Here is a 23720-nt window from a genome sequence, read left to right as displayed (position 1 = left end):
GCTGGGGCTGCCCAGGTGGGATGGCCAGAGCTAAGGTGGTGCAGGCCAGAGGGTCCCAGGGCTCTCCACACAGAGGGTGTGCTGGTGGGACAGCTGAAGTGGGTTCAAGGCAGGGCATCCCAGGTTCTGGGCAAGGATCACCCTGGCTGGACAACTGGAGCTGAAGCAGGTGTGGTTTGAGGGGGGGGTCCCAGGGCACTCTGCACTGGGGGTGTCCTGGCAGGTTGTCTGCAGCTGTAGTGGGACAGGCTTGCAGTATTGCAGGCCCCTGTGTCACCTTGGCAAGATGGCTGGAGCTCTAGTGAGTGCTGTGCAGCACTGTCAGGTGTGTGCTGTGCTGGAACTGGCTTGGTGGGACCGTTGGGGCTGCTGTGGGCTGGGGCAATGGCAGCAGGCCAGCTAGGGTGTCTCGACCCTGCCTCTGTCTGTGCTATCAAGGGGCAGGGGAAACATAAAACATGACACTAGTCATCGCCTGTGCCCTGGAGAGAGTTCTAGGGCTGGTTCCTCTGCATTCTAGTTGCTTTTTTAAACTGTGGCTTTTGTTTTCTGCATCCCAGGGCATCCGGAGCTGGTATGGGCTGAGGGCCCAGGGTTCACTGAGGTGGTGGGCTGGTTCTGACCTGGACCCTGCTCCCTCCTGTGCTATCAAGATAGAGGGTGAATGTAAACCATAATGCTCCCCAGCCCCTCTGACCCGGAGAGTTCCAGCAAAGCCCCTTACTGTGTGGCACAGGGCTGGTTCCTTTCTCTTCTCCTCAGAGACGTTTAAACCTATTTTCCTGTGCCCCAGTGGTGACACATCTGCTGCTGGCCCCTCAGCTCTTTGCTTCCCCAGCAGCTGATGGCATCTCGGGCAGGCAGCAGTGTGGGGGGGGGTGAGGCTCCCTTCAGTGCTGTGTCTCCATCTCTCTTGTGGTTCTCTGTGTGGTCCCTCCATCCCTTGTTGTACAGAAGGCCTTCAGCCAGCCCTGTTTTTCTTCTTCTTCTTCTTCTTTTTTTATGGAAAGAGCCAAGATGTCCTCTGTTCTTCTTTAGGAGGATTTGCTCCACCTGTGTGTGTGAGGAGGGAGGAGGAGAGTTCAGGGTCCTCCTCCGTCGCCATCTTGGATCCTCCCTCTGTATTTTAAACATTATCCTGACACTCAGGAGCCCTCAGTCTCATTCCCAGCTCTCATCCTCATTGTCTATGACGCCAAGTAAGTCGCCTCGCTCCTTGGGATCTCAGCTCACCTGTAAAAAGAGGCGGCCTCCATTACAACCCTTGTGTTTTTTTAAAGATTTTATTTATTTGACACACAGAGACACAGTGAGAGAGGGAACACAAGCAGGGGGAGTGGGAGAGGGAGAAGCAGGCTTCCCGCTGAGCAGGGAGCCCGATGTGGGGCTCGATCCCAGGACCCTGGGATTATGACCTGAGCTGAAGGCAGACACTTAATGACTGAGCCACCTGGGTGCCCCAACCCTTGTTTCAATGGAGTCTGTGTTCCAGTTCCCGAGCCATGTTCCCATTTACCCTCTCATTTTTATTTTACTCTTCATGGCAACTAGAGTCTGGTAAGGGAGGCAGAGTAGCAGTTGTGCCCATCATTTCACATTTAAGGAACCTATGCCGGCGGCGGTGAGGCATGGCCGAGCTGGGGGGGGTCCTAGGCCAGCATCCTCTTCCAGGGCCATCTCCTCTCCCCTCCCCAGCTGCTGTCCCTGCTGGAGCCCCTGCCGCTGCCCTACAGTCACCACTGGACAAAGCGGGGGCCTGGGGACAGGAGGGGATGGCCCCACATCACTGCTCCTTAGGGACAGAAGGAAGCAGACTGCTGCACTGGCCTGACTGTAAGGGACGGCCTCTGGGTCCTGAATCTCTGCTTGTCTTCTGAGTGCAAGGAATCTTAATTATTCTAGATTTTAGCATCATCGCTTCCTGAACCACCAGTGCGTATGTGAAAGCAGGAAGCACCCAGAGACAGGGTCAGGTTTTTCAACCTGCTTAGAGAGGCAGCTGCCTATGGCTGTGGGAAGGAATAAAGAGAGAACAAACAGAAGTAGACAAAGGTATAAATGTCACTCAGGTGAGGCCCCCCCCAAAAAAGGAGGGGATACTCTGCACCTCAGCTTGGAGATTTATAGCTAATAAAGAAGAACGGCCCTGGTAGAGTCTCACATCCTATGCTGGAGGTGGGCGGAGGTGGGGAGAGCCAGAATGTTGCCTTATCCTTCTGCAGAATCTCAACAGAATGGGAAGGGCCTGAAATCATCATAATGAGTGCGAAGGGCCCCAGTATCCATGCAGGCGGCAAGCAGAGCCCATTGGCAGCCCGAGGGAGGCAGCGGGTCCCATGCTGCCCCAGGTCTCCCCACGGAGGGGCTGGGCGGGGCGGTGACCGGGGGGCCACCCTCCTGCGGTGGCCACATCTCCACCAGGCTTCTCCTTCTTTGCAGTTGACTTGGAGCAGGTTTTGGAGCTGGATTCCCTGGAGTACCTGGAGGCACTGGAGTGCGTGACGGAGCGCCTGGAGAGCCGCGTCAACTTCTGCAAGGCCCATCTGATGATGATCACCTGCTTTGACATCACCTCCCGGCGCCGATGAAGAGCCGGTCCGGCCTGCCAGCCCCTCACTGCCCAGGACCACCCCCCCCCAAGCCCCTCGGTGCCGGCGGCTCGGAGACAGCGGAAGGAGGACGAAGGTTGGTGCAAGTCTGGAGGGAGCGCTGAGCGGAAGGCAGTTTTCTTTTGTTTTCTGTAGGAAAGGTGTAAACACCACACATGTGGGAGGAGGAAATGATGGGAAGCCCAAGGGACGTGGAAGCCCTGTGAGACTGAAAAAGCACTTTGAGGAACTTTCGAGAACTTGATACGTAAGAACTGCTGGCGAGAGCCCCCTCTCTTCTCTGGCTTTGCGAGAAGGGGCGAGGGTGCGTGCAGGATTGCTGTCGGAAGCGGACACACAACAGATGACCCAGAGCGACTGATTAAGTGCCTTGCAAATCTTTATTATCCAGTTTGAGACTTTCTTGTGTACAGATGGTGCTACTCCAGATGAAAACACCACCACCACCACAAAAAAGAAAATCAAACGCATTTTTGAAATGTATTTACAGCTCGTTTTCTCTTGGTGTTTTATCCTATTTCTGACTTGCTGTTTCTAAATAAGTAGTGTTTGTAGCTCTATCCCCTAAGCAGTATTGCATATGAATAAATGTTCACTGTCCTTTACGGTTCTTCTGGTAAGGCCACTCAAACAAACAGAACAGAGAGACTTGATGGGCACAAGCTGGTGTGTTTCCAAAGACAACGGGGACAGCAGGTGACACTTTGTGCCACCTCTCACCAGGGGCGCAGGCGGCGGGCACCCTCGTGGGGCAGGTGCGTGTGAGCTTGAGAGAATGGGGACTGCATCTTTCCTGGAAAAGGAACCTTTACGACCGGGGCCTTCTGTGTCCTTTGAGAGGGTTGTTTGTTTAATCCAGATACAGCCTCTCCCTCCAAGTCCTGACGCGCGTACTGATTCCTTTACCCCCAAACCCAGGGTTTTCATGGCCCTCAAAACCTTTTTCATAGTCATTTTTATTCCAGAGACTAGATTCAAAGTTTGAACCAACTCAATAGAGCCATATTTTTTGTTCTCTGGTTCCATGACATTATTAGAAACGGGATCTTTCCCAGTTTAGAGACCCTCTCAGGCTGGTATATGCTCAGAGATTTGCAACAGTCTTGGTTTAGAACAAGGAAGGATGTTGGGATCACATGACATCTCTGTGGTTCAGAGTGCTGCTCAAATGCAAAACATCCCCATCCTCCCATGTCCTGAGGCCACCATCCCAAGGAAGGACAAGGCTTGTCCCCCCCAGGCTTGGGTGCAGAAGGCAGAGAGGTTTCCTGTCGTGACTCACACCCCCCCGGAGAGGCAGAACACAGAGCTTCGTGCATAGGGCTGTCCCAGGAACATAGGATTTTGTCCTCAGATGGAGGGGCTCACCCTGCCTTGACTCCCTCAGGGATTATCATACCCATTTAGCGATGGAACCCCAAGGCACCAAGTGGCCAGGGGATTATCTGATAACAGCCGTGGAGCAGCAGGGGCCGCCTCCTCCCTCCTGGGGCCGGGAGGTGAGGGTGCTCAGGGTCTTACAGAGTACTATTCGGTTTTGCCCTCCAGCACAGCGTATCATCACGAGCTGATTTCTAGGTTCAACAGTCCTTGCTACCCAACACCTCAGACCCAGCTGCACCCCGAGGAATCAGACCTGAGTGTACGTGTGGATGCATGTGGCCCAGCAGAGCTGGTCAGGGAGCCAGTGATGTTCAGCCAAACTCTGTGCATAGGAGCTGAGGGTCTCGTGAGCCTCATGGTACCCGGTCCTTTACTGGTCGGAACTGGCACAGACGCGTTGATGGCTCATGTGTCTGGAAGTCTGCCCCCCAGACTGGAAGCCAGCCCCATGGATGAGCAGTCCAGCTCTGCTTTGTGTCCACACCTGCTCTCAGGCAAAGGGACACGCAGAGCAGATGCTCACCTCTGAGAGCTGAATGGGCTCTGGCATGGTGAAAGCTGCTCCAGAATGGACCGTACGCCCCTTAGCTTAACAAGTTGTCTGTCACCCTGGGAAGCGGGGCCTCCCCCAGCTCCTCAGCCTTCACCCCAGCCTGCAGGGTCTGGGCATGCCTCTGTCCTCCCAGCACCTGTATGAATGGGCTTGTTGAACAGCAACATTATGGAAGCTTCTGGACCCCAAAGGATGCCCATCTTTTGAGTCTGAGTTTGCATCCCTTTTGGTTGCTGCTCTGACATATACCACTTCGTGAAAAGCCTTTAATTTGGGAAGGGTCAGAGGTGAGTATTCTGGTCTCTGTTGAAAACATGTTCACTTGATGCGTAACCCCACGTACTTAGCTTTTCCCTGGCACATCTCCCCTGGCCCCAAGGTCACCACACAGCGCTGCCTGCCTTAAACAGACCAGTCATGGGGTCCCGTGCCTTTCCTGGAGCGACACCAAATCGAGACATCTACAGAAATTTAAAACCTCAATCCAGGGAATCTTTCCTACTCCCTAAGCCTGCTTTTCTCCACTTGTTGCAACTTTGTGAGCAGTAAAAGTGTTGAATGAAACCGAGAGCCTTCTTACCGAGTCAGACTGGCTTCTCCAAGACGCTGTGCCGTGGAACATCTCTCGGAAAGTTGTTGGCCAACTGTGTGTGGAGGTTGTCCATTCTGGCTTTTTCTTTTCTTTTTCTTTCTTTCCTTTAACACTCAGTGAGCTGCAAACATCTTCATGTACCAAGTACTGCTTAACCACGTGAAGATGTCATGAATTTTGAGCTGTGATGGTTCCTGGTTCTTCCCAGAAGATGACTAAACCAACGATGCTCTTCAGGCACAAAGGGAAGCAGGTGTGGCCAACTCTTTCAAGGCAGTCCCAATAACTGAGGAACGCCTCATCCAATGACCAGATGTGACGGAGCTCCACAGTTTGGTTCTGGTGAGAGAGAACCCAAGAAGCAAAGAGGAATGTCAAAGAACCCACTTCCATGTCCTTATCCGCAACCAGCAGGACCAGAAACTTTCTATGTGAAATTAACATCTAGATCCATCAGCCTTTATTCCTGGTCTGAAATCTGCCCAAATAGTTTAGTGTGAGGTGAAGCATTGGCCGCACAACAAAACTCAGACCCACAAAAGGGAAATAGCGATACTGCTTCCGGGGAGTAAATCCAGATTACTTTCCATGAGGTTGGTTCGTGCTGTGACCGAGTGACACTGGGCTTATCCTGGGCTTGCAGTCCCCACCTGAGAGCTTCAACCTTGGATCTTCTGGTCCTTGAATTCCCCTGTGCATCACGGGGAAGCTGTCGCTGATGTTCATCTCTTCCAGATTTGAAATCAGAACACCCCGTGTGTGGTTTGATCTCTAGTCGCTATTCCAAACACAGGGAGCTCATGACAGATGCAGAGGGCAGTCTCTGCGGACGCCAGTGGGGGTCCTCCAAGGGACCCTGAGCTGGGGCGGGGGTGGAAGCTGGGACAAGAAGCCAGGCAGCTCAGCCTGAGGAACTTGGCAGGCAAGAATCTGGCCAGTTGTCATAAATTAGCCTTATGCTTCAAGTCTCTGTCCCTGGAAGGTGGCAGTGATCTCACTGTGGCCACAAAAGCCATCTGGGCAGATGGTTCGAAAAGTCTGACACACACACAACTTATGTTCGTTCTTGGACTTCTGTGCATGCTGAGCAAGAAGCCCTTCTCTGGGCTCCAGATTCTAAAGTTATGGCGAATCTGGGTTGATCCGTAACCCTTTCCATAGGTGTTCCTGTGGGAAAGCAGCTGATGGACCTGGTCTTCATGGGAGAGAGGGCCAGGCTTACGAGAGCCTGTAGACACCGTGGCCAGCATCCTTGGCCACGGCCGATGTGTAGTTGAGGCTTCCAAAAATTCCAAAAAGGATTTCAGGCTGTGAAAGAAAGAACTAAAGATATCTATTTCACAATTGAAACCAGAAGAAATCATGAGTTGACTCATTGTTCCTTCCTTCCGGAATATCAGCCCACTCTAAGCATATACTGAAAGAGTCCCTTGCTTTTAAAGGCTATTTCTTTTAAACCCTGAAACCATGTCAGTAAGAAACAGGTAGAAAGTCTTGTCACAACTAGTCGATGCTGAAAACAGCCCGGTCCCACTGTCCCCGGGGCCTCGGGCAGTGCAGCCAGGCCTTCTGTGACAGAGGGACACAGCTCATCACTGCCCCCCAGGAGACCCGGCCGCACAGAGAAAAGCCAGTGCAGCCCACTCCGCTCTGTGCCCCATGAAGCCAGGCCACATGCCCAGCTCCCCTGACACTGCCGATAAGTGGCCTAAAGTGGTCGGGGAGGAGGGTAGTCAGGGCACGGGCCCTACAAATATCACGTTCCTTTGGACTGGAATCTCTTTCTCCTCCTCCAGCAAATATCTGTCAACATTTGTGGGTAAGAACTCATAAATTGTATCCCTTAGCAATTTCCCTAAAACACACACACATATTTTATAATTACAGACTGTTCACTTCCAGATAAAAACCTAATTCCAATCCAGGAGAGGCTCTTGTAACTCAAGCCCAGCTTCTCATAGAAGTTCTCTGTCCATTCTTAAAAGCTGGTTTACCCATCCCTAAACAAATACACTCTGCTTCTGGGTGGCCCTCCGCAGAACCGGACACTGATGTCCTAACAACAGGCACGGAGCAGGTGCTCAAGGTGGCAGGCAGTCTTCAGCGCGCCCAGTGAACACACTCTGAAAGCCCCATGTCCCTGCACATCGGGGTGGGCGCCGAGCTTGGGGCATGCGCACACCGGCTCCATTCCCCACCCCGCTAACCAACAGCCCACAGTCCTGTTCCATTGTAGGAAGAAGTATAATTGATTTGTAAGCTCAGGATATTGCGTGTAGCCTCGCCTGTGTTTTGTGATTCATTTCTACATCACAGTTGGAAGTGCGGTCCAAGGGCAATGCACTGAAGTGTACGGGGGGTGCATCTGCATCTGTTCTTGCCCCTCCCTCTCGTGAGCTCCGTTAATGGAGGCAAGGTCCCGGGGGCAGAAAGATAAATCAATCAGGAGACCAGGGATGAGGATCCAGTCCTCAAAGTGTCAAGCTATGTTCAACATCTAAGCCGTTTCCATAGTGAGTAGCTGAGAGAGAAAGGTCCCTTCATTTTGAATCTGATGATCATGGGCTTGGAAACCAGCCCTCACAGGCCCGGATGGGATTTCTGAGAAATTTCTGCAAAAAGTACAGACCGTATTAGGTCCTCACAGTCCCCTGAGGTCCCCACGCACCCCTCAGGTGCTACTGAAGGGGGTTTGGAGAAGCAACTAGAGGTCCTGACCTTGGGTATGTGTCGTACCTGTTTGTTCTGGAGAAACCAAAGCACTTTAGTGAGGTTTACAACCCGTAATATTTATGGCATCTTGTCCCCTCCCTGGATGCCTGAGGGGCGGGGAGGGGCTGGGGTCAGTAGTCTCATTTGAGAGGCACCTCTACCTAGGAGAAAAAGCCTGGAGCTAGGAGTCAGGAAGCCAGCGCCCATCCTAGTTCCCTCCCTCGCTATGCAACCCTGGGCTCCCCAGTGGGAGATCGGAGCTCAGAAAAGCTGCCCTTCTGGGATGGTGTAGAGATAAAGTGGTATCCGTGATGGGAAGTGCTTTGAAGAAATTACAGCTCTGTGTAGGAGCTGGGGATCATCATTTCTCGATGAGGAAGCTCAAGTCAATAGTCAGTGACTGAGGCCCAAGTCCACAGAGTCGCTTTAGGGCAGACCGTGACCCGAGTCCAGAATCTTGGGCTCTTCCCATGAGCTGCTGCTTGCACCAGGCGCAGGAACATGTGGCCACACGTCACACCTATGTACTGGCATGTGTGTGTGTGTGTGCACGGGGCACAGACGGATGCGTGTGTACAGAAGGTGTGTAGCACGGAAAGAGCACAGGACAGAAAGCCGGAGTGTCAGAGGTCCTATGGCCTTGGGTACATTACCGAACTTCCCCAGAACTCCCATGTTCTAATCTGTAAAATGATGACGTTGTGCTAAATGAGCGTCGTGGTTCCTGCGGCTCTAGAAATGTATGTATGTATATATAAATATGCTTATCTGTAGAAATGGGCCAACTTAGAAACTGGAGACAAGGCCTGCCGAGTCATTCATTTTTGTCACAAACAGCCAATTCACAAACCAGTTCACAGAATCACATTTTAAGATTCAATGGTAGTAGTTAAGGTCATGGTTTTAAATTCACTGTTTAACTGGATAAAAGATTGGTGCCATTTTAAAAATTAAGCTCTTAGCTTACAAGTGTTGGCTGTTAACCACTTTTTAATAAAGTTCGTGTGTTTAAGGCTGAAATTCCAACCATTCTGTACTTGGGCAGGTCCCAACAGCCTCTTGGCCAACAGGCTGGGTTTTGTGTCTGGGCCCTCACATTGCTATATACACGCTAGCTGTTGGCTTGGTCATGATAACTATGAGCAGGCTACCTGGAGAACAGTCTGGAAGAGAAAGTTCTAGTTCTCAAAAACTGATGACATGAATCCATTAAGCTGTGTGCCATTTCCAGTGAGAAGACATTGTTTGCTGGCTAAGATCTCGGACTTTTTGTGGCATATGAGGTGTAAAATGTTGTCAAAAAAGAATCTGGTGTTTAAAAAGAATCAAACTATGGTGGCATTAAATGTTCACTTCTATTCTACTCCGAGTCCTGGATGCCTATCTAATGTATCCTTCTGTTCAGAGGGGGACACAATTCAGGGCCAGGATGGCGGGTTCTTCTCCCTAGAGCAACCGCCTGGCTGGGGGCTTCCTCCCAGGCCCCTAGGGACCTCCCAGGCCGAGTCCTGTCTCCAACAAGTTTGGACGCTTGGCCAGGGCTAGGTGGCTATGGGGGCTGAGTCCCAGAGACCCAACATCGTGTGGCATCCCTGAGAGTCAGCCACTGGGCTCTTAGAGTACCCCTCCCCACTAAGGACAATCTCTTCCCATCCCGACCATGCAGATGCTCTCCCCTGAGCAGCCATCCAGCACTTTCTGAGATGTCAGTACCACATCCATGCAAACATTTGAGCACCCCTCTGCACTCCCGAGAGAGTGCACACTCTTTAGTGCAAATGCACACTCTCCATTCCTGGCAAGGCCCTGCTCTGACTCCGTGTCTCCTATGCCGCAGAATTGGCCTGGACACCCACACCTCCCGGGCTCCCCACTCTTCTTCTCCCCAAATAGCACATCAGAACTTCCTGGGCTCCCTTTGGGCCCCTCAAAGCAGAAGCTATACATTCTTAAGAAGCCATAGGCCATAAGGATTTTCTAGAAATGATGCCTTCAATATTAGAGTAAGTGGAGGCGCTGCCTGACTCTGCACACCCCTCTAAGAGAGGCCAGAAAGGCAGCTTCTAGAATGGATTCTCACCCCCTCACGCTTAACCTTGGGGAAAAACCGTCTCTCAAACCATTAAATTCTCAGAACTGTTATTAGTGTTACTTTTATTCTTTTTCCCTTTCAATCCTGTGTTTTCATCTCGGAGCACATTAACACCCTGTCCACCATGGCACCCTCCCCCAGATGGATATAAAAACAAAGCAAGGTGACACCATTTACTAGCAAAGCGCATTGGGCTGTCCTGGCACCTGCATGTAGAAAATGTCTCCACATCTGATGCTTTCACTTGCTCTTCCAGGTGAAGGCTTAGTTTCCAGAAAACTCCTATAAACATACAGAGCACTTGGAGTATAAACACTTTGGCCTGTCAGTGGCTGGTGTGCTCCCAGCCCCTTGGGGGGGGGGCCTCTTGTTCTATATCTTCAGCCTCTAGAACAGAGTCTGGGATATAGTGGCTACTCATAAACTGGATGGATGGATGGATGGATGGATGGATGGATGGATGGATGGATGGACGGATGACCTTTGGGAGAAGAGGAGGGACCAGAAAACACTTGGGAAAAAGTCTGCTAAAATTTCAAACACCCTTAACAAAGGACCCGAGGTCTGCATTTGCAAATGCTCAGTTGGGATTAAGCCCCGATTCCCAGTGGAGAAGGAGCACCAGGGAAGGAGCACTAGGTCCATACCAGGTCAAACCCATGCCCTGGCTTCAATATATGCATAACCTTGACCTCCCAACTACTGGCCAGCCCTGGCTTCCAGCCTCCTGAAGCCTTTCTCTCCAAGAGATGAAAAAGAGTAGTGCTCAAACACTTGGATCCCTACTGATCATTGATAAAGCAATCGCCAGACAGACCTTTCCCGAGCATTTGCTTTGCCGACACTGCTGGCTGCTGAAAAAATAAAACAGATTCAGGCTTCAAGAACTTACTTACGTTGGCAAGACTGGCTGGCAAACCGAAACCTATTACAAACAGGCAAACATACTCCCCCTCAATAAAGGATGAAGGCTCCTCCCACCAGCCCCCAACACATGCCCTCTTTCCTCGATTTGGGCCCTTAGCCAGGCCTCACTTCCAGAAGAGTCGTCTTCAGCCCCAGGGTTGGGAGGGCAAGGAGAGGGGAGAGAAGGAGGGGGACATACACAGGTCACCCTGCAGGTCACTTCATTTCTGCTTTAGAAATTCACTCCCTGTGAAGCCCCCAAGCAGGCCCAGGCCTAGGGCCCCTCTGCTGGGGAAGAGGAGAGGCCCCAGCCTGGACCGTCCCCAGGGCCTCCCCCAGAGCTCCTCAGCCAAGGCCTTCCAGCCCTTGCTTGGGAAGCCTCCTCCCTGCACTTGCCAAGAGTTCAAGGAGCCTAGAGGCCAAGGGACTTAGAGGGTGAGGCATGAGCTGTCCCTCAGGGCCACCTGGCCTGTCCAGCAGGGGAGGTGACCTGGAGGCCACTGGAAGAAACTGCTTAGGGTCTCAGCATCCCTGCATGCTGGGTAAACAGCGTGCCATTTGTTTTTCATGGCAGAATCATTAAATTGCCCTCCATCAGCCCATCCTCTGTGCCCCTTCCTTCCCTGGAGGTGTTGGGTCAGGACGTGTACACACACCTTATGCGTGCTCCGAAGAAAAACTCAGAATAAAGGCCTTCCACCAGGCGCCAGAGATCCACCAACCACCAAGGTCCCTGAGGGGAAGGCCTTCTGTTCTTTACCTGGACTTCTGAAAAGCTGGAAATGGAAAATAAAAATGGCCTTCAATCTTACTCCAGAGAGAACCACTGCCATTATTTGATAAACACACAGTGGCATATAGTTTTACAAATTCTCGGTCATCGGGCCTTAACCCTTTTGGAATCTTTCTTCCCCGGAATAATCCTAGCCTGCCCATTTACTCCCCATCAGCTCATGTGCTCCTACAGCTGACTCTTAACAGCTGCAGAATATTCCATCAGACGGACCATCATGGAGGTACAATTCCCTGCTGCTAGACCTTACCATTGTTCCAAGTTTTTGCCCTAATAAATGACACTACAGTAAACATGTTGAACAGAAATCTCTTCCACTCTCTGACACGTGCTTTAGGATAACCTCCAGAAGGGACACAGCTGTACCAAGAAGACAAAAACAGAGTAAGGCGTTGTATACCCTGAGCACGGCCATGTTTTGATTTGTCTACCCTGAGCAAAGCACGGAAGCCTTCCCTGGTGGTCCCACGACCATCATCTCGTCCTCCCCGGACATGCATTTCATGGATCCAGTTCATTCCACAAGTATATACTGAGGTTCCAAAGGGGGACGGGGCCCCTGCTGTCGGACACCCCAAGTTCTCAGTCTACACCCCTTTGGCCCTACAGGAGGGAGGACATGCATACCGGTCCCCAGACAACAGGCTTGCGGAGGGTTAGGGTGAGGCCCCTCCTCGGGTCTCTGCTGGGCCTGAGAACCTAACTGACATAACACAGGTGAGCAGGACAAGACCATAGACACTTCGGTTAAATTTTATGACACACAGGAGATTTCCTGAGGGAAGACCCAAAGAAGGGGCAAAACTGAAATGCTTTCATACTGGGTTGAACAGAGAGAGGCGCTTTGGAGACCTAACTCAAGTACACCGGAGGCGGGAGGAAGAGGAGTTATTTTGACGAGGCTTGGCGATTCCTCTCAGCCTCTACCCCCCAGCCCCCATAATGAGAATACTTCTTTTCTCCTGGTTCTGGAAGGGCATCTTTCACGCGGGGGTTCTACCTCCTGTTTTCAGGAAGAAAGGGGGAGATCAGAATGCCTTCCCGATACATTACAAATGCGCTGGTTTGCGGAAGCTTCCCCGAGGATTGTGGCATGCGTCTCACCTCTTGGCCGAGGAGTCACGAAGCCTGGCTGCAGAGAGGAGAAGCGCGGGTCACGCTTGCCTGTGAGGGAGCTGCCAAGCGCCCCTGGGCCCCGATTCCTCGTCTGCGCGCGGCCGGAGAACCGCATCTGTCTGCCCAGGGCCCCGCGCTTGTTCCGAGGGCGGGCAAACGCTGCGTGCGGGAGGACGTCAGATCTGCGAAGTGCTCCCCCCACACCAGGTAGTGGAGGGACAGCCGCTCGTCACGCACGGCCCACGTCCGCCTCGGGCGGCTTTCCTCAGTCAGCACTTGTCCCTTCGGTGGCCAGTGTCCGTGGCGGTAGACAGGCCGTGTGTCCCCCTCTCCCGAAGCCTCGCTCCCGGCGGGATGATTAACGGCAGGACATCCCGGGAGGGACTCTGCCCCACGTAGATGGCTGTGAGTCAAGGAGCCGCAGCGGTCCTGCAACCCTGTCCTCAGGCACTCTGGGGCCAGCCCAGCAGGAAAGGCTCACCCAGGTCAGCCCTGGTGGCAGGAGTGGCCAGTCCTCCGCTATGTGGAGGGGACACTAACCGAATGCAGTGCTAGACCCAGAGCCTCGCTCCAGCAAGGATGGGGGAGCTGACACGTCTCGGGGCAATCACGTCTTCACGTCCTCTTATTTTATGAAGAAACAGAATGTCTGAATGTCCTAGATGTTAATTCACGAGCATCCTGGTTAGACTGAGGTCACGAGCTTTAAAGTGCTTATTGAAGGGACTTCCGGAGCGTGATTCCCGGTCAGAGGCCTTCCCGCGCTTCAGACGTCACGCAGAAGCTGCCGCCGCCGCCGTCCTGAGGTGAACGCCAGTGCACGCACCCACACGCACACGCACATGCACACACGGCGCGCACGCGCACACGCAAGACGTGAGGGGAAGAGCCCCTGGATACGATAATAGGCCTCGTTCTAGTCAGCACACACCCTGTGTCACCCCCTGTCCTTGGTGGCAGGCGGAAAGGCTTATGGAGGTCTCCGCTCCCTCCCATCCCACCACCACCATTTTGCACCTGCAAAGGAGCTGATAATAGTCCTTGCCTGATGCTGTTCCTTTGAGCAACAAGTCCCGGGAATCGAGACCACAGCGGCTGCGCCCACAGGCCGGGCAGGAAAGGCTGCTGCCCCCCGCCCCCGGCGAGCACAGGGTCTGCGGGGACAGGGCACAGGCTCGCATACCTAGCGCTGCCCCTAAGCTGCATCCCCATCCTGCCCCGCCCTGAGCTTGTGGGGGTGATGCACAGGCCTGCCCTCATCTGGTTGCTGAGGCCTGGGGACAGAAGGGTGTGACACTTGGCTCCGGGCGGTCATCATGTCCACACCAGGCACGGGGCAGTGCAGAGCTGGGCTAATGGGCCAGGGACACACCCAGCAAGGTGTTGGTCAAGTACCCCGGGGACCACTCCAACACCTGCACCGGCCCCCCTCACTGGGGTCACCCTCATCCAGGGGCAGCGCACCCTCAGAAAGGGCAGACCTGGGAGCAGTGGGTCCGCCCGGGCACGAGTGACCTGCGTGGCCGCTGTTCAGAAGGCACAGCTCTGGGCTGTGGATTTTCTGGGAATGGGAGTGCGGACCCCGGGGGCAGAGGGCATGTTAGTCCTGCCTTGTGGGGGTGCAGAGGGTGGAGTGAGAAGCGCCCCGAGCCCCAGAGGAGCGGATGCGCCCTCTCACACGTCTGCGCCCAGACTCCCACCCCCACCGTTTGCCCTCTGGGCACCTGAGAACCTGAAGTGACTTTCCCAACACCTGGTCCGCACTGGCACCCTTCCTCATGCACACGTGTCTGGGGAGCCGGGGATGGAGGATTTCTCCCTAACCCCCTTCTCCCACCTCACCAGCACCACGTGACTTTCAGTGGGAAGGCAAAGGGGTGTGTGGACCGCCTGAACAGGCAGTGTAGACGGTGGGTGCTGCTCTGGCTCTGGGAAGGGAGCCAGCAAAACCCTCAGGGCTCTCAGAGGCCCGCGAGGTCGCCTGGCCTTTCCCTGTCTCCCGGGCGGCTGTGCTCCTCCACCCTGACAAATGATGGAGAACCTTACAGCTCCGGGAAGGAAGCTCCTCCCCCCAAGGCATGTCTTCAGTCACTCAGGCACAGACAAGACAAGGGACTTGCTCCAGGTGGCACTCTCTGCAGCCTCCTGAGCCATCTCAGGCTGCAGGGCCCTGACGCCCCCTTAACACCGCCCCCCAACACTCCCGCCAACACACACACACAGCTCATTATTTACGCCTGGGCAGCGCCCTCCATGCTCCCGCGCGACCCGGTTGGCGTGCAGGGAGTCGGCCTCCCCTTTCCATATGTGCGCACATCCTACTGGGTCTGTTTCTCTGGAGAACCCGGACTAACACAGGCTACCTCCCACTGCGACTATGGGTCTCCTCTTCTGCTAATAAGAGCTCCCTTGAGGAGAACTCAATAAGAAAAAAAGAAAAACCCTCATTAGGACCATCCCCAAGAGCAGTGACTGCATGAACCCTAATTACTGCACGTGAATTATTCCTGCCTGGTTGCAAAGGAAGGAATCTCTAAGGTCCTTATTAAAACCTACGGAACATGTAAAGAATGGTAAATTGAGAATTCCTGGGTCTGTTTTGCATTGACAGGAGCATAAATAGGTCCTGAGGGCATCTGAACCCCAACCAGGTCAGCCCAGCGCGACTTCATCCAACGTATCCCTCCGAAGGGAAGAGGCAGTGAGTACTACCTCATGTTTATAGAGCACTTTATACTATGCTAAGTGCTCTCACATTTATTATTGCCTTTGATCTTCAGCACCACCCCCACTGAGGTAAGGATTAGCTCACACCTTTGGGCGAGGACGAGTCAGAATGTGAGAGGGAAGGTGGGAAAGGCATTTGAAAAAAACAGGAAGGACTTGGCTGTCGGTTTGCTCATGCATTCACTGCACAAATATTTACTGCTTACCACAATGTGTTAGATATGCCGGGAGTTGGGGAAACAGCCGTGAACGAGGCAGACGTGGTCCAAACCCTTACGGAGCCTATAGTCTAGCAAATGTTTCTTCAATACTTGCCCTGGCAAAGCCATTGGCAACGTCCAGGGGCATGTCAAGCCCAGTGTAATGGAAGTCTCTCCAGTTTTGAAAGGCTCCCTCCTGTGAGCTCGGGTGCCACCTCAAGCTACCCCTCCCATTGTAGTGCTCACTGCCCTGTGGGCCTGAGAACTCCCCCAGGGAGGAACATTCTCCACCCAGCCAACAGAGCGCCTGGTCCTCTCAGGACATATTTGTTCAGCCGTGACCTACCATGATCCAAACACGATTTTAGAAGCTGAGACTACAAAGAGAAAGAAACCCAGGTCCCATCCTCCAGGGATATAGAGTCTAGCGGGGAGAAAGAGAAATAAGGAGCAATTATGTTGATGCGATACGTTTTCAGAGAAGGAAACGCTAGGGAAAGTCAGGAAGGATGAGCAGAAAGAAGCATGTCGACGACTTACTGTCAAAGGGTTCAGGAAAAAAAAAGGTTTTGTGGCCTGTACTTGCAACTTTTCTGGGATTTTTTTTAGTTGTTTTTTCTTTGTTGTTGTTGTTGGTTTTTTTAATATCCCAATAGAAATAATGCTTAGTGTGTTGGTTTGCTTGGGCTGCATTAACAAAATAACCAGAGACCGCGTGGCTGAGGTAACAGAAATGTATTTTCTCTCAGTTCTGGAAGTGCTGAAAGTCTAATCAGGACCCTGCAGGGCTGGTTTCCTTGGAGGCCTCTCTCCTTGTCTTGCAGACAGCCAATTTGTGTGTACAAATTTCCTCTTCTTCTAAGGACACCAGTCAGATTAGATTGGAGCCTGCCCTAATAAGCTCATTGAGCTGAGTCACCTCCAGAAAAGCCCTGTGTCCAAATACAGTTACATCCTAAGGTACTAGGGTTTAGGACTTCAACACATTAATTTGCAGGGAGACCAAATTCAGTCCATAATAGTTAATTTCTTCACTTTCCCCTTTACTTTCTTTTTCGAGTTAAATATGCTCTATCTGCTGGGAATTGCCACTGGAAAGTCTCTAGAAGGCCCATCTTGTCTTCAGCACCCAGAGGATGGGTACTTGGTGATGGAAAAGGTCCCATTTATCACATATTACTGTTCTGCATGCCTAATGTGTCTTCGCTGCTAGACCATATGTCCTGATAGGACAAAACAGTGTCTGGTTCCCTAGGACCTAGCACCACACCTCACGTAGGATAGATATTCAATCTATTTCCAGTGGGTGAGTGTGTTCATTAGTCACATAACAAGGACTCTTAAGTCTTTAAAGAAAACCAGAATAGCAAAGAACTGGATAATACTTAATCTTTTATATTAGTTAGAAATGCATCCTCTACACATAGGACATACAAAGCCCATAGAGCAAAGTCCCAGAGCACAGTTTCACATGGACTTGAGATGTGTTGAGTCAGAGTTCCCTGAAACCTCATAAGAATCCAGGAAGAGTCCAATATTTAATGTATGGAAAAGCAACCTAAATCCCAAGGTGATGTTGCTTAATATGGCACAATTTTCTTATCTTAGTCTTATTTTTGCTTCACATTCATGATTGTAAATGCATGTGCAGCTGCCCGAACATCAACATCAAAATCTGGTTCCTATAGTAGATTCCCTTTTTTTTGAGAGAGAGAAAGAGAGCAGGCAGGTGGGGAGGGACAGGAGAGAGAAAGAATCTTGAGCAGGCTCCGCACTCAGCACAGAGCCCAATGCAGGGCTTGATCTCACGACCCTGACATCATGACCTGAGCCGAAATCAAGAGTTGGACACTTAACCGACTGAGCCACCTGGGCGCCCAAGAGAGGAAACCTTTCTGCTTTGCTAGCATCTCACAAACTTAGCGCATTGCTATGAACAGGTGCATTCAAATCCTGAAATCACTCAGAAATTATCCTATTCTAATAAAATATCCTTATTATTTGTATAGGTTTTGCTTAATGATTACCCAGTCAGACTTCCTCACACTCTGTTATGCTAGAGGCACTAGTTTCTCACTTCTAAGAAGTAAAATGCCCACAGGAGAAATAAAACAATCAGTGTTTGATCCTTGTATTAAAAAAAGAAAGAAAGAAACAGTAATTCCAATTCACTCATAGTGGGTCATGAGTGAGCTTAGCTACAGGGAAGTCCCAGTTCATGCAAAAATAATGCTGTCTTCATTATTCCACAATCCAGAGATGTCTACAGTAATTTTGCCACTCCTTTGCTGAAAGGAGATCAGCATATGTGTCTTAATAATGCATTTTTCTTGGTCTTACTGCAATGTGACTTTAGTAACTGCATTTGATTTTGACATAACCTGGCCTAGGCCCCCTGCTGTGCTTTTACAGACCATTATTAATGCGGACCCCTTCAGGGGCTGTAATTTGGGATTCAATCTGCCATAAAATTATCCTAAGTGTCACCTTAGTAATCGGAGATCATGTGACCCATGAAACACATTGAACTGTAAGATGGCACCTCTTAGAAATTAATGTCACATTGTCCCCAGCAGTAAAAAGGCACTAGCCATTACATCTGAAGTAAAATTTCGCTGTGCTTCAGAGATAGGGGTTAAGAGGAGGGTGTCCCACCCACACTCCTGGAGCTGGGCCTACAGGGCCGGGGTGAAGAGCCTTCCTCAGTAAAGAGCCCAAGGCTCAGCCTGGTCCACCCAGGACCCCCTCTGGTTGATTTCGATGGTACTTTTCTTCTTTTAAAATTTATTTATTTATTTGAGAGAGAGAGAGAGCACACACAAGCAGGGGAAGGGGCAGAGGGAGAGGGAGAATCAGACTCCCAACTGAGCATGGAACCTGACGCAGGGCTCAATCCCACAACTCTGAGATCATGACCTGAGCCGAAATCAAGAGTCAGATGCTCAACTGACTGAGCCACCTGGACACCCTGGTACTTATCTTCTTTTTAACCAAAAAACCAAAATATTGCATATATCACGAGTATATGCAGTATTATATAGCAAAGGATTTTTATCTGATTCCAGATATAAAAGGCAGTTTAGATGTTAAGTCTGACCACACAAAAGGTAGTTTGGCTAATCACTAGGGAAATGCAGATCAAAACCACAATGAGATACAACTTCCCACCCATTAGGAGGGGTCTCACTAAAAAACAAACAACACAAAGCAGGAAATAGCAAGTATTGGCAAAGATGGGGCAGCTGCTGTGGAAAACAGCATGGGAATTCCTCAAAAAATGAAACATATGATTAGCACATGATCCAGCAATTCCACGTCTGGGTATGTGCACAAAAGAATCGAAAGCAGGAATTTGACCAGATATTTGAACACCAATGTTCACAGCAACATTATTCATAATAGCCAAAAGATGGAAACAACCCAAATCTCCATCCACAGACAAACGGATACACAAAATATACCACACGTGGTGTACATACATGCTGGAATATTATTCAGCCTTCGAAAGGAATGAAATTCTGACACCTGCTCCAACATGGTGGAAACTTGAGGATACATTATATTGAGTGAAATAAGCCACACACAAAAGGACAAATATTGTATGATTCCACTTGTATGAGGTACATAGGGTGATCAAATTTATAGAGATAAAGTAGAATGGTGGTTTCTGGGTGCCAAGGGGAGACAGGAATGGAGGGTTGTTGATTAATGGGTATGGGTTTCAGTTTCATAAATAAGATGGAGAGAGTTCTGGAGATTGGTTGCCCAACAACGGTGAATATACTCAATGCCATGGAAGTGTACGTTTAAAATTGTTAAAATGGTAAATTGTATGTTAGGTATGTTTTATCACAATTTCTTTTTTGGACACAACCCAGAATATGTGAAATCTGGGAATGTGCTGGAACAATCGATGCATCTAGGTGGTTACCTTGTAACTGCTACAGGTAAGACAGGGCGCCCTGGGGAGATGCAGGCAGAGGCAGAGAAGAGGGGGGTGTCTGCCTCTGCCCCTGGCAGGGCAGATGGTGGCAACTTGCTCACCTTCAGCCTGATGCCTCTGCCTATGGGGGAGGCCAGCACTAGCACCTTCGTCTAGCCATTGGCTCTTTTGGAAATTTCAGCCAAATCCACTATGTTGTAGCCTTATTTTACAGCATGTGTTTTTGTTGTTTCTTCTTTTCCTGGTGACTCTCTTGATGCTGAATTTAGGCAGGCAGAGTGAGATGGCCTGAACAGGGGCCCCTCTATCCATGGCCTTCACTCTCACATGTATCCTCCCTCCTCTCTCCCCCCAGTTACAAAGCACAGGTAGCAACATTCCTTAATACGTTCAATAGCAGAGATCAGAGCCAATATTACCGACGGTAATGGAACTTATGGGCCACTGCACACAAGGTGCTCTTCAATGATCCTACTATGAAAAAAAAGATTCCTATGATTTATCTGGTTACCTGGAAAGGCCAGACACAGTCTCATCATGATGTTCTTAATAAATGCAAGAGTACTTTTAATGAAGCAAGATCTTCTGGACAGGACATTAAGTCAATATTCTTCATCACATTGTTGAAGCCATGTTATACTTCGGCACTGACTCACTCCACTATGCCAATTTCAAAAAAGGCTGTGAAAAATCAAAAAGCTGAGTAGAACTTTTGACCGCTTCAGGGACTATGGGGTAAAAACTGTAGTCTAGGGCTAAACAAGGGCCTGATATCCCCTCATTTTTAGACCACAAAGGATTATACTCTAAGAGAGAGGATGAACTGGGATAGACTGAAACTCAACTGCAAATCATCTCAATTCTTGAAATTCAATTAAGGTGATGCAAAATTGCTAGTTTGCCTAGTCAAGGTAACATTTTCCTGTATATTATTTCTATAACTTTTTATATATCACAAGTATATGCAATATTATATTAAGTTTTTTAAAAATTGGGCGTACAAAGATAAAAACAGCATGAAGGAAAACCAAAAGAAACAACACATACTTCAGCTACAGCAGCCCAGATAATGGCATGATCAGATACAGACTTTCAAATAGATATGCTTAATATATTCAGTAAGAAGAAAGACAAAATTGAGAGTTTTTTGTAGAAACTGGGCTATTAAAAAAAGAAATCTCTATACATAAAAAATAAAGTAGCTGAAATTAAGAACTAAGTGAAATTAAGAACTAACAGCAAATTAGACTCAGCTGAAAAAGAATCAATAAACCAGAAGGAAATTCAGGAGAAAATATCCCATATGAAGTGAAGGAGTCAAAAAATGGAAAACAGAAGAGAGGGAGCAGACAAGGGGGTACAGAAAGAAGGTCTAACACACATGGAATTGGAGTCTCTGAAGAAGCAAAAGAATGGGTCAGGAGCAGTATTCCAATAGATATTTGCTAAGAATCTTCCATGACATTGAAAAACATCAAACCACCACTCGTTCAAGGAGACCTACAAACCCCAATTAGGATAAATGAAAGGAAATCCCAAGTCAGGCACATCATAGTAAACCTGCTGAAAGGGGAAAGAAAAAGAGCTACATGGGGAAATAAAACTGATGTCGTCGAAGGAGCAACAATAGAATAATATATGACTTCTCTACAGAAACTATGGTAGTTGAAGGCAATAGAATGAAATCCTCAAAGTGCTGAACGATAGCATTTGCCAATCTAGAATTCCAATAAAAATATACTTCAGCGGTGAAGGGGAAATGAAGCCATTTTCAGACAAATAACAACTGAGGGAATTCATTATTAACAGATCTCTCATTAAGAAAAGACTAAATGGCATTCTTGAGGCAGAAGGAAAGTAACACTAGATGGAAGTTCAGAAATGCAGGGAGAAACAAGCAACAAAAAGGTAAACATGTGGGCAAATCTAAATGAATGTTGATTCTATAAAACAACAATCTCATAGGATTTAAACTATATATAAGACAAAGACGCAGCAAAGATAGCATGCAAATCAGGAGAGATGGAATGAAGTTAAGAAATGCTAACATTTTTGCGTTGTTGGGGAGGAGCATGAAATACTGAGAAACGTTAGACTTTCATAAGTCAAAGATGAAGGCTGTAATTTTTGCCTCCATTAAAAAACAGTATAAGGGTGTCACCTCCAGTTAATGGAGAGAATAAAAAATGTAAAAATTCTAAGAGAATAGGGGCACCTGGGTGACACAGTCAGTTAAGCAACCGACTCTTGGTTTAGGCTCAGGTCATGATCTCAGGGTCATGAGATCAAGTCCCCTGTCGGGCTCCACACTCAGCGTGGAGTCTGCTTGGGATTCTTTCTCTCCCTCTGCCCCACCCCCTTGAGTGCTCTATTTCCCTCTCTCCAAAAAAAAAAGTCTAAAAGGAGGCCAGAAAGGAACATAGATCAATTGGTATAAATAGAAAGCAATAACAAAAAAAGTAAATTTAAACCCCAATAAATCAGTAATTATATTATAATTAATAGTTATTAATTACAATAATTAAAATTAATAATTATAAATTATTAAATTACTTTTATAAAATATTTTATTTTAAATTAATTATTATAATTAATATAATTTAGATTTCCTCTTTTGTCTGTTTAGATTTTCTACCATTTGAGTTACTTGCCTTTCATCATTAATATGTATAAATGAGTTCATTAAACATTCTGGATACTAGTCTTTAGTAACTTTGTGGCTTCCATTTACATGTTTGAAGTATGCCTTCTCATCAGTTCTTTTTTTTAAGATTTTATTTATTTATTTGCCAAAAATGAAGAGAGAGGGAGCACAAGCAGCAGGGCAGTGGCCGGCAGAGGGAGAAGCAGACTCCCCAGTGAGCAGGGAGCCCATTGTGGGACTCAATTCCAGGACCCTGGGATCATGAGCCAAAGGCAGATGCTTAGCCAACAGAACCACCCAGATGTCCCTCTCATCAATTCTTCTATAAAGAATCATATACTGGTCACTGATTCAAAGTACTAAAACAGCCATAGGGACAGGACCCAACCTCCAGCACTTGTTTCTAAGCTGGTGTTTTAACTGAAGGTGTATTGGACCATAGCACTATTCTGTTAGCTCAGTTAATTCTAAATGGGGGGTACCTAAGACTGTTGCATTCCATGCACTTGAGCACACTCACATATTTCTTTTGCTGCAAATTGCATTCTTTAGTTAGTCCCTTAGTTGTAGGGGTACTAGGAAAGTAAATAAGGCATTCTGCAAATACATGGACAGTGGTTCTGACAGAGATATCATAGAGAAGGAAAACTGATCATACAAATACACGCACATGTATTTTACACATATACATGTAAATATATATTTACATAAATGTAAGTTATAGAATATATGTGTACACATACAATAGAATATATATATGTTTAGAATATATAGAATATATATGTATATGTGTACACATACAATAGAATATATAGAATATATATGTATATGTGTACACATACAATAGAATATATATATATGTTTCCAGTAAGAACAAATCATTTTCCCTTGCATGATGAAATGTGTCCAGTATAATCAACCTCAATCTGTCTCCAGATGACAGCTGGTCTAAGAAAGGGTGGACTTTTGGGTTCTCTGAGTATCCTGCAGTAGTAGCAGCTTAGATCACCTTTAATGAGGGGCATTCTAGCTTTTTTTTTTTTTAAGAGAGAGAGAGCATGAGCGGGGAGGGGTAGAGGGAGAAGGAGAGAGAATATTAAGGCTCCATGCTCAGTGTGGACCCCGATGTGGGGCTTGATCTCATGACCCTGAGATCATGACCTGAGCCAAAATCAGGAGTCGGATGCTTAACTGACTGAGCCACCCAGGCGCCCCAAAAAGGAATTCTATCTTATTCAGTTCATAAATAGTCTCTGTTCCTGTCTACATGGAAGCATAAATTTATTGATCACATGCCAGGGTGGCTGGGAAGAGATACTGAGCTTCCAAATAGATCAATTTACTGAGAACTACCTTTGCTATACGTGTCTTTTAAAGAGCTATTAAGGGGAACAGAGATATCTTCATATTCTGCCCATTTCAAGAGGTATATCCACATATCTCTTCCCTA

At 48.9% G+C, this 23720-nt stretch overlaps 1 protein-coding gene across 2 annotated transcripts in view; it reads left to right on the top strand.

Annotated features, from left to right (window-relative positions):
* The window catches only part of KIF26B (kinesin family member 26B), a 444580-nt gene extending 435385 nt beyond the window's left edge, over window positions 1-9195 (top strand). For both annotated transcript variants that reach the window (XM_073899899.1, XM_073899900.1), the window contains one exon: window positions 2440-9195. In XM_073899899.1, coding sequence (XP_073756000.1) covers window positions 2440-2588 — 149 coding nt within the window. In that variant the 3' untranslated portion in view covers window positions 2589-9195. The remainder of the gene's footprint in view (window positions 1-2439) is intronic.
* The last annotated feature ends 14525 nt before the right edge of the window (window positions 9196-23720 follow it).

The sequence above is a fragment of the Callorhinus ursinus genome, unplaced genomic scaffold, assembly GCF_003265705.2.
Source record: "Callorhinus ursinus isolate GAN/ISIS: 27379988/994484 unplaced genomic scaffold, GSC_fseal_2.0 scaffold13, whole genome shotgun sequence".
In the NCBI taxonomy this organism is placed as follows: Eukaryota; Metazoa; Chordata; class Mammalia; order Carnivora; family Otariidae; genus Callorhinus; species Callorhinus ursinus.
This window is presented reverse-complemented; position numbering and strand designations above follow the sequence as displayed.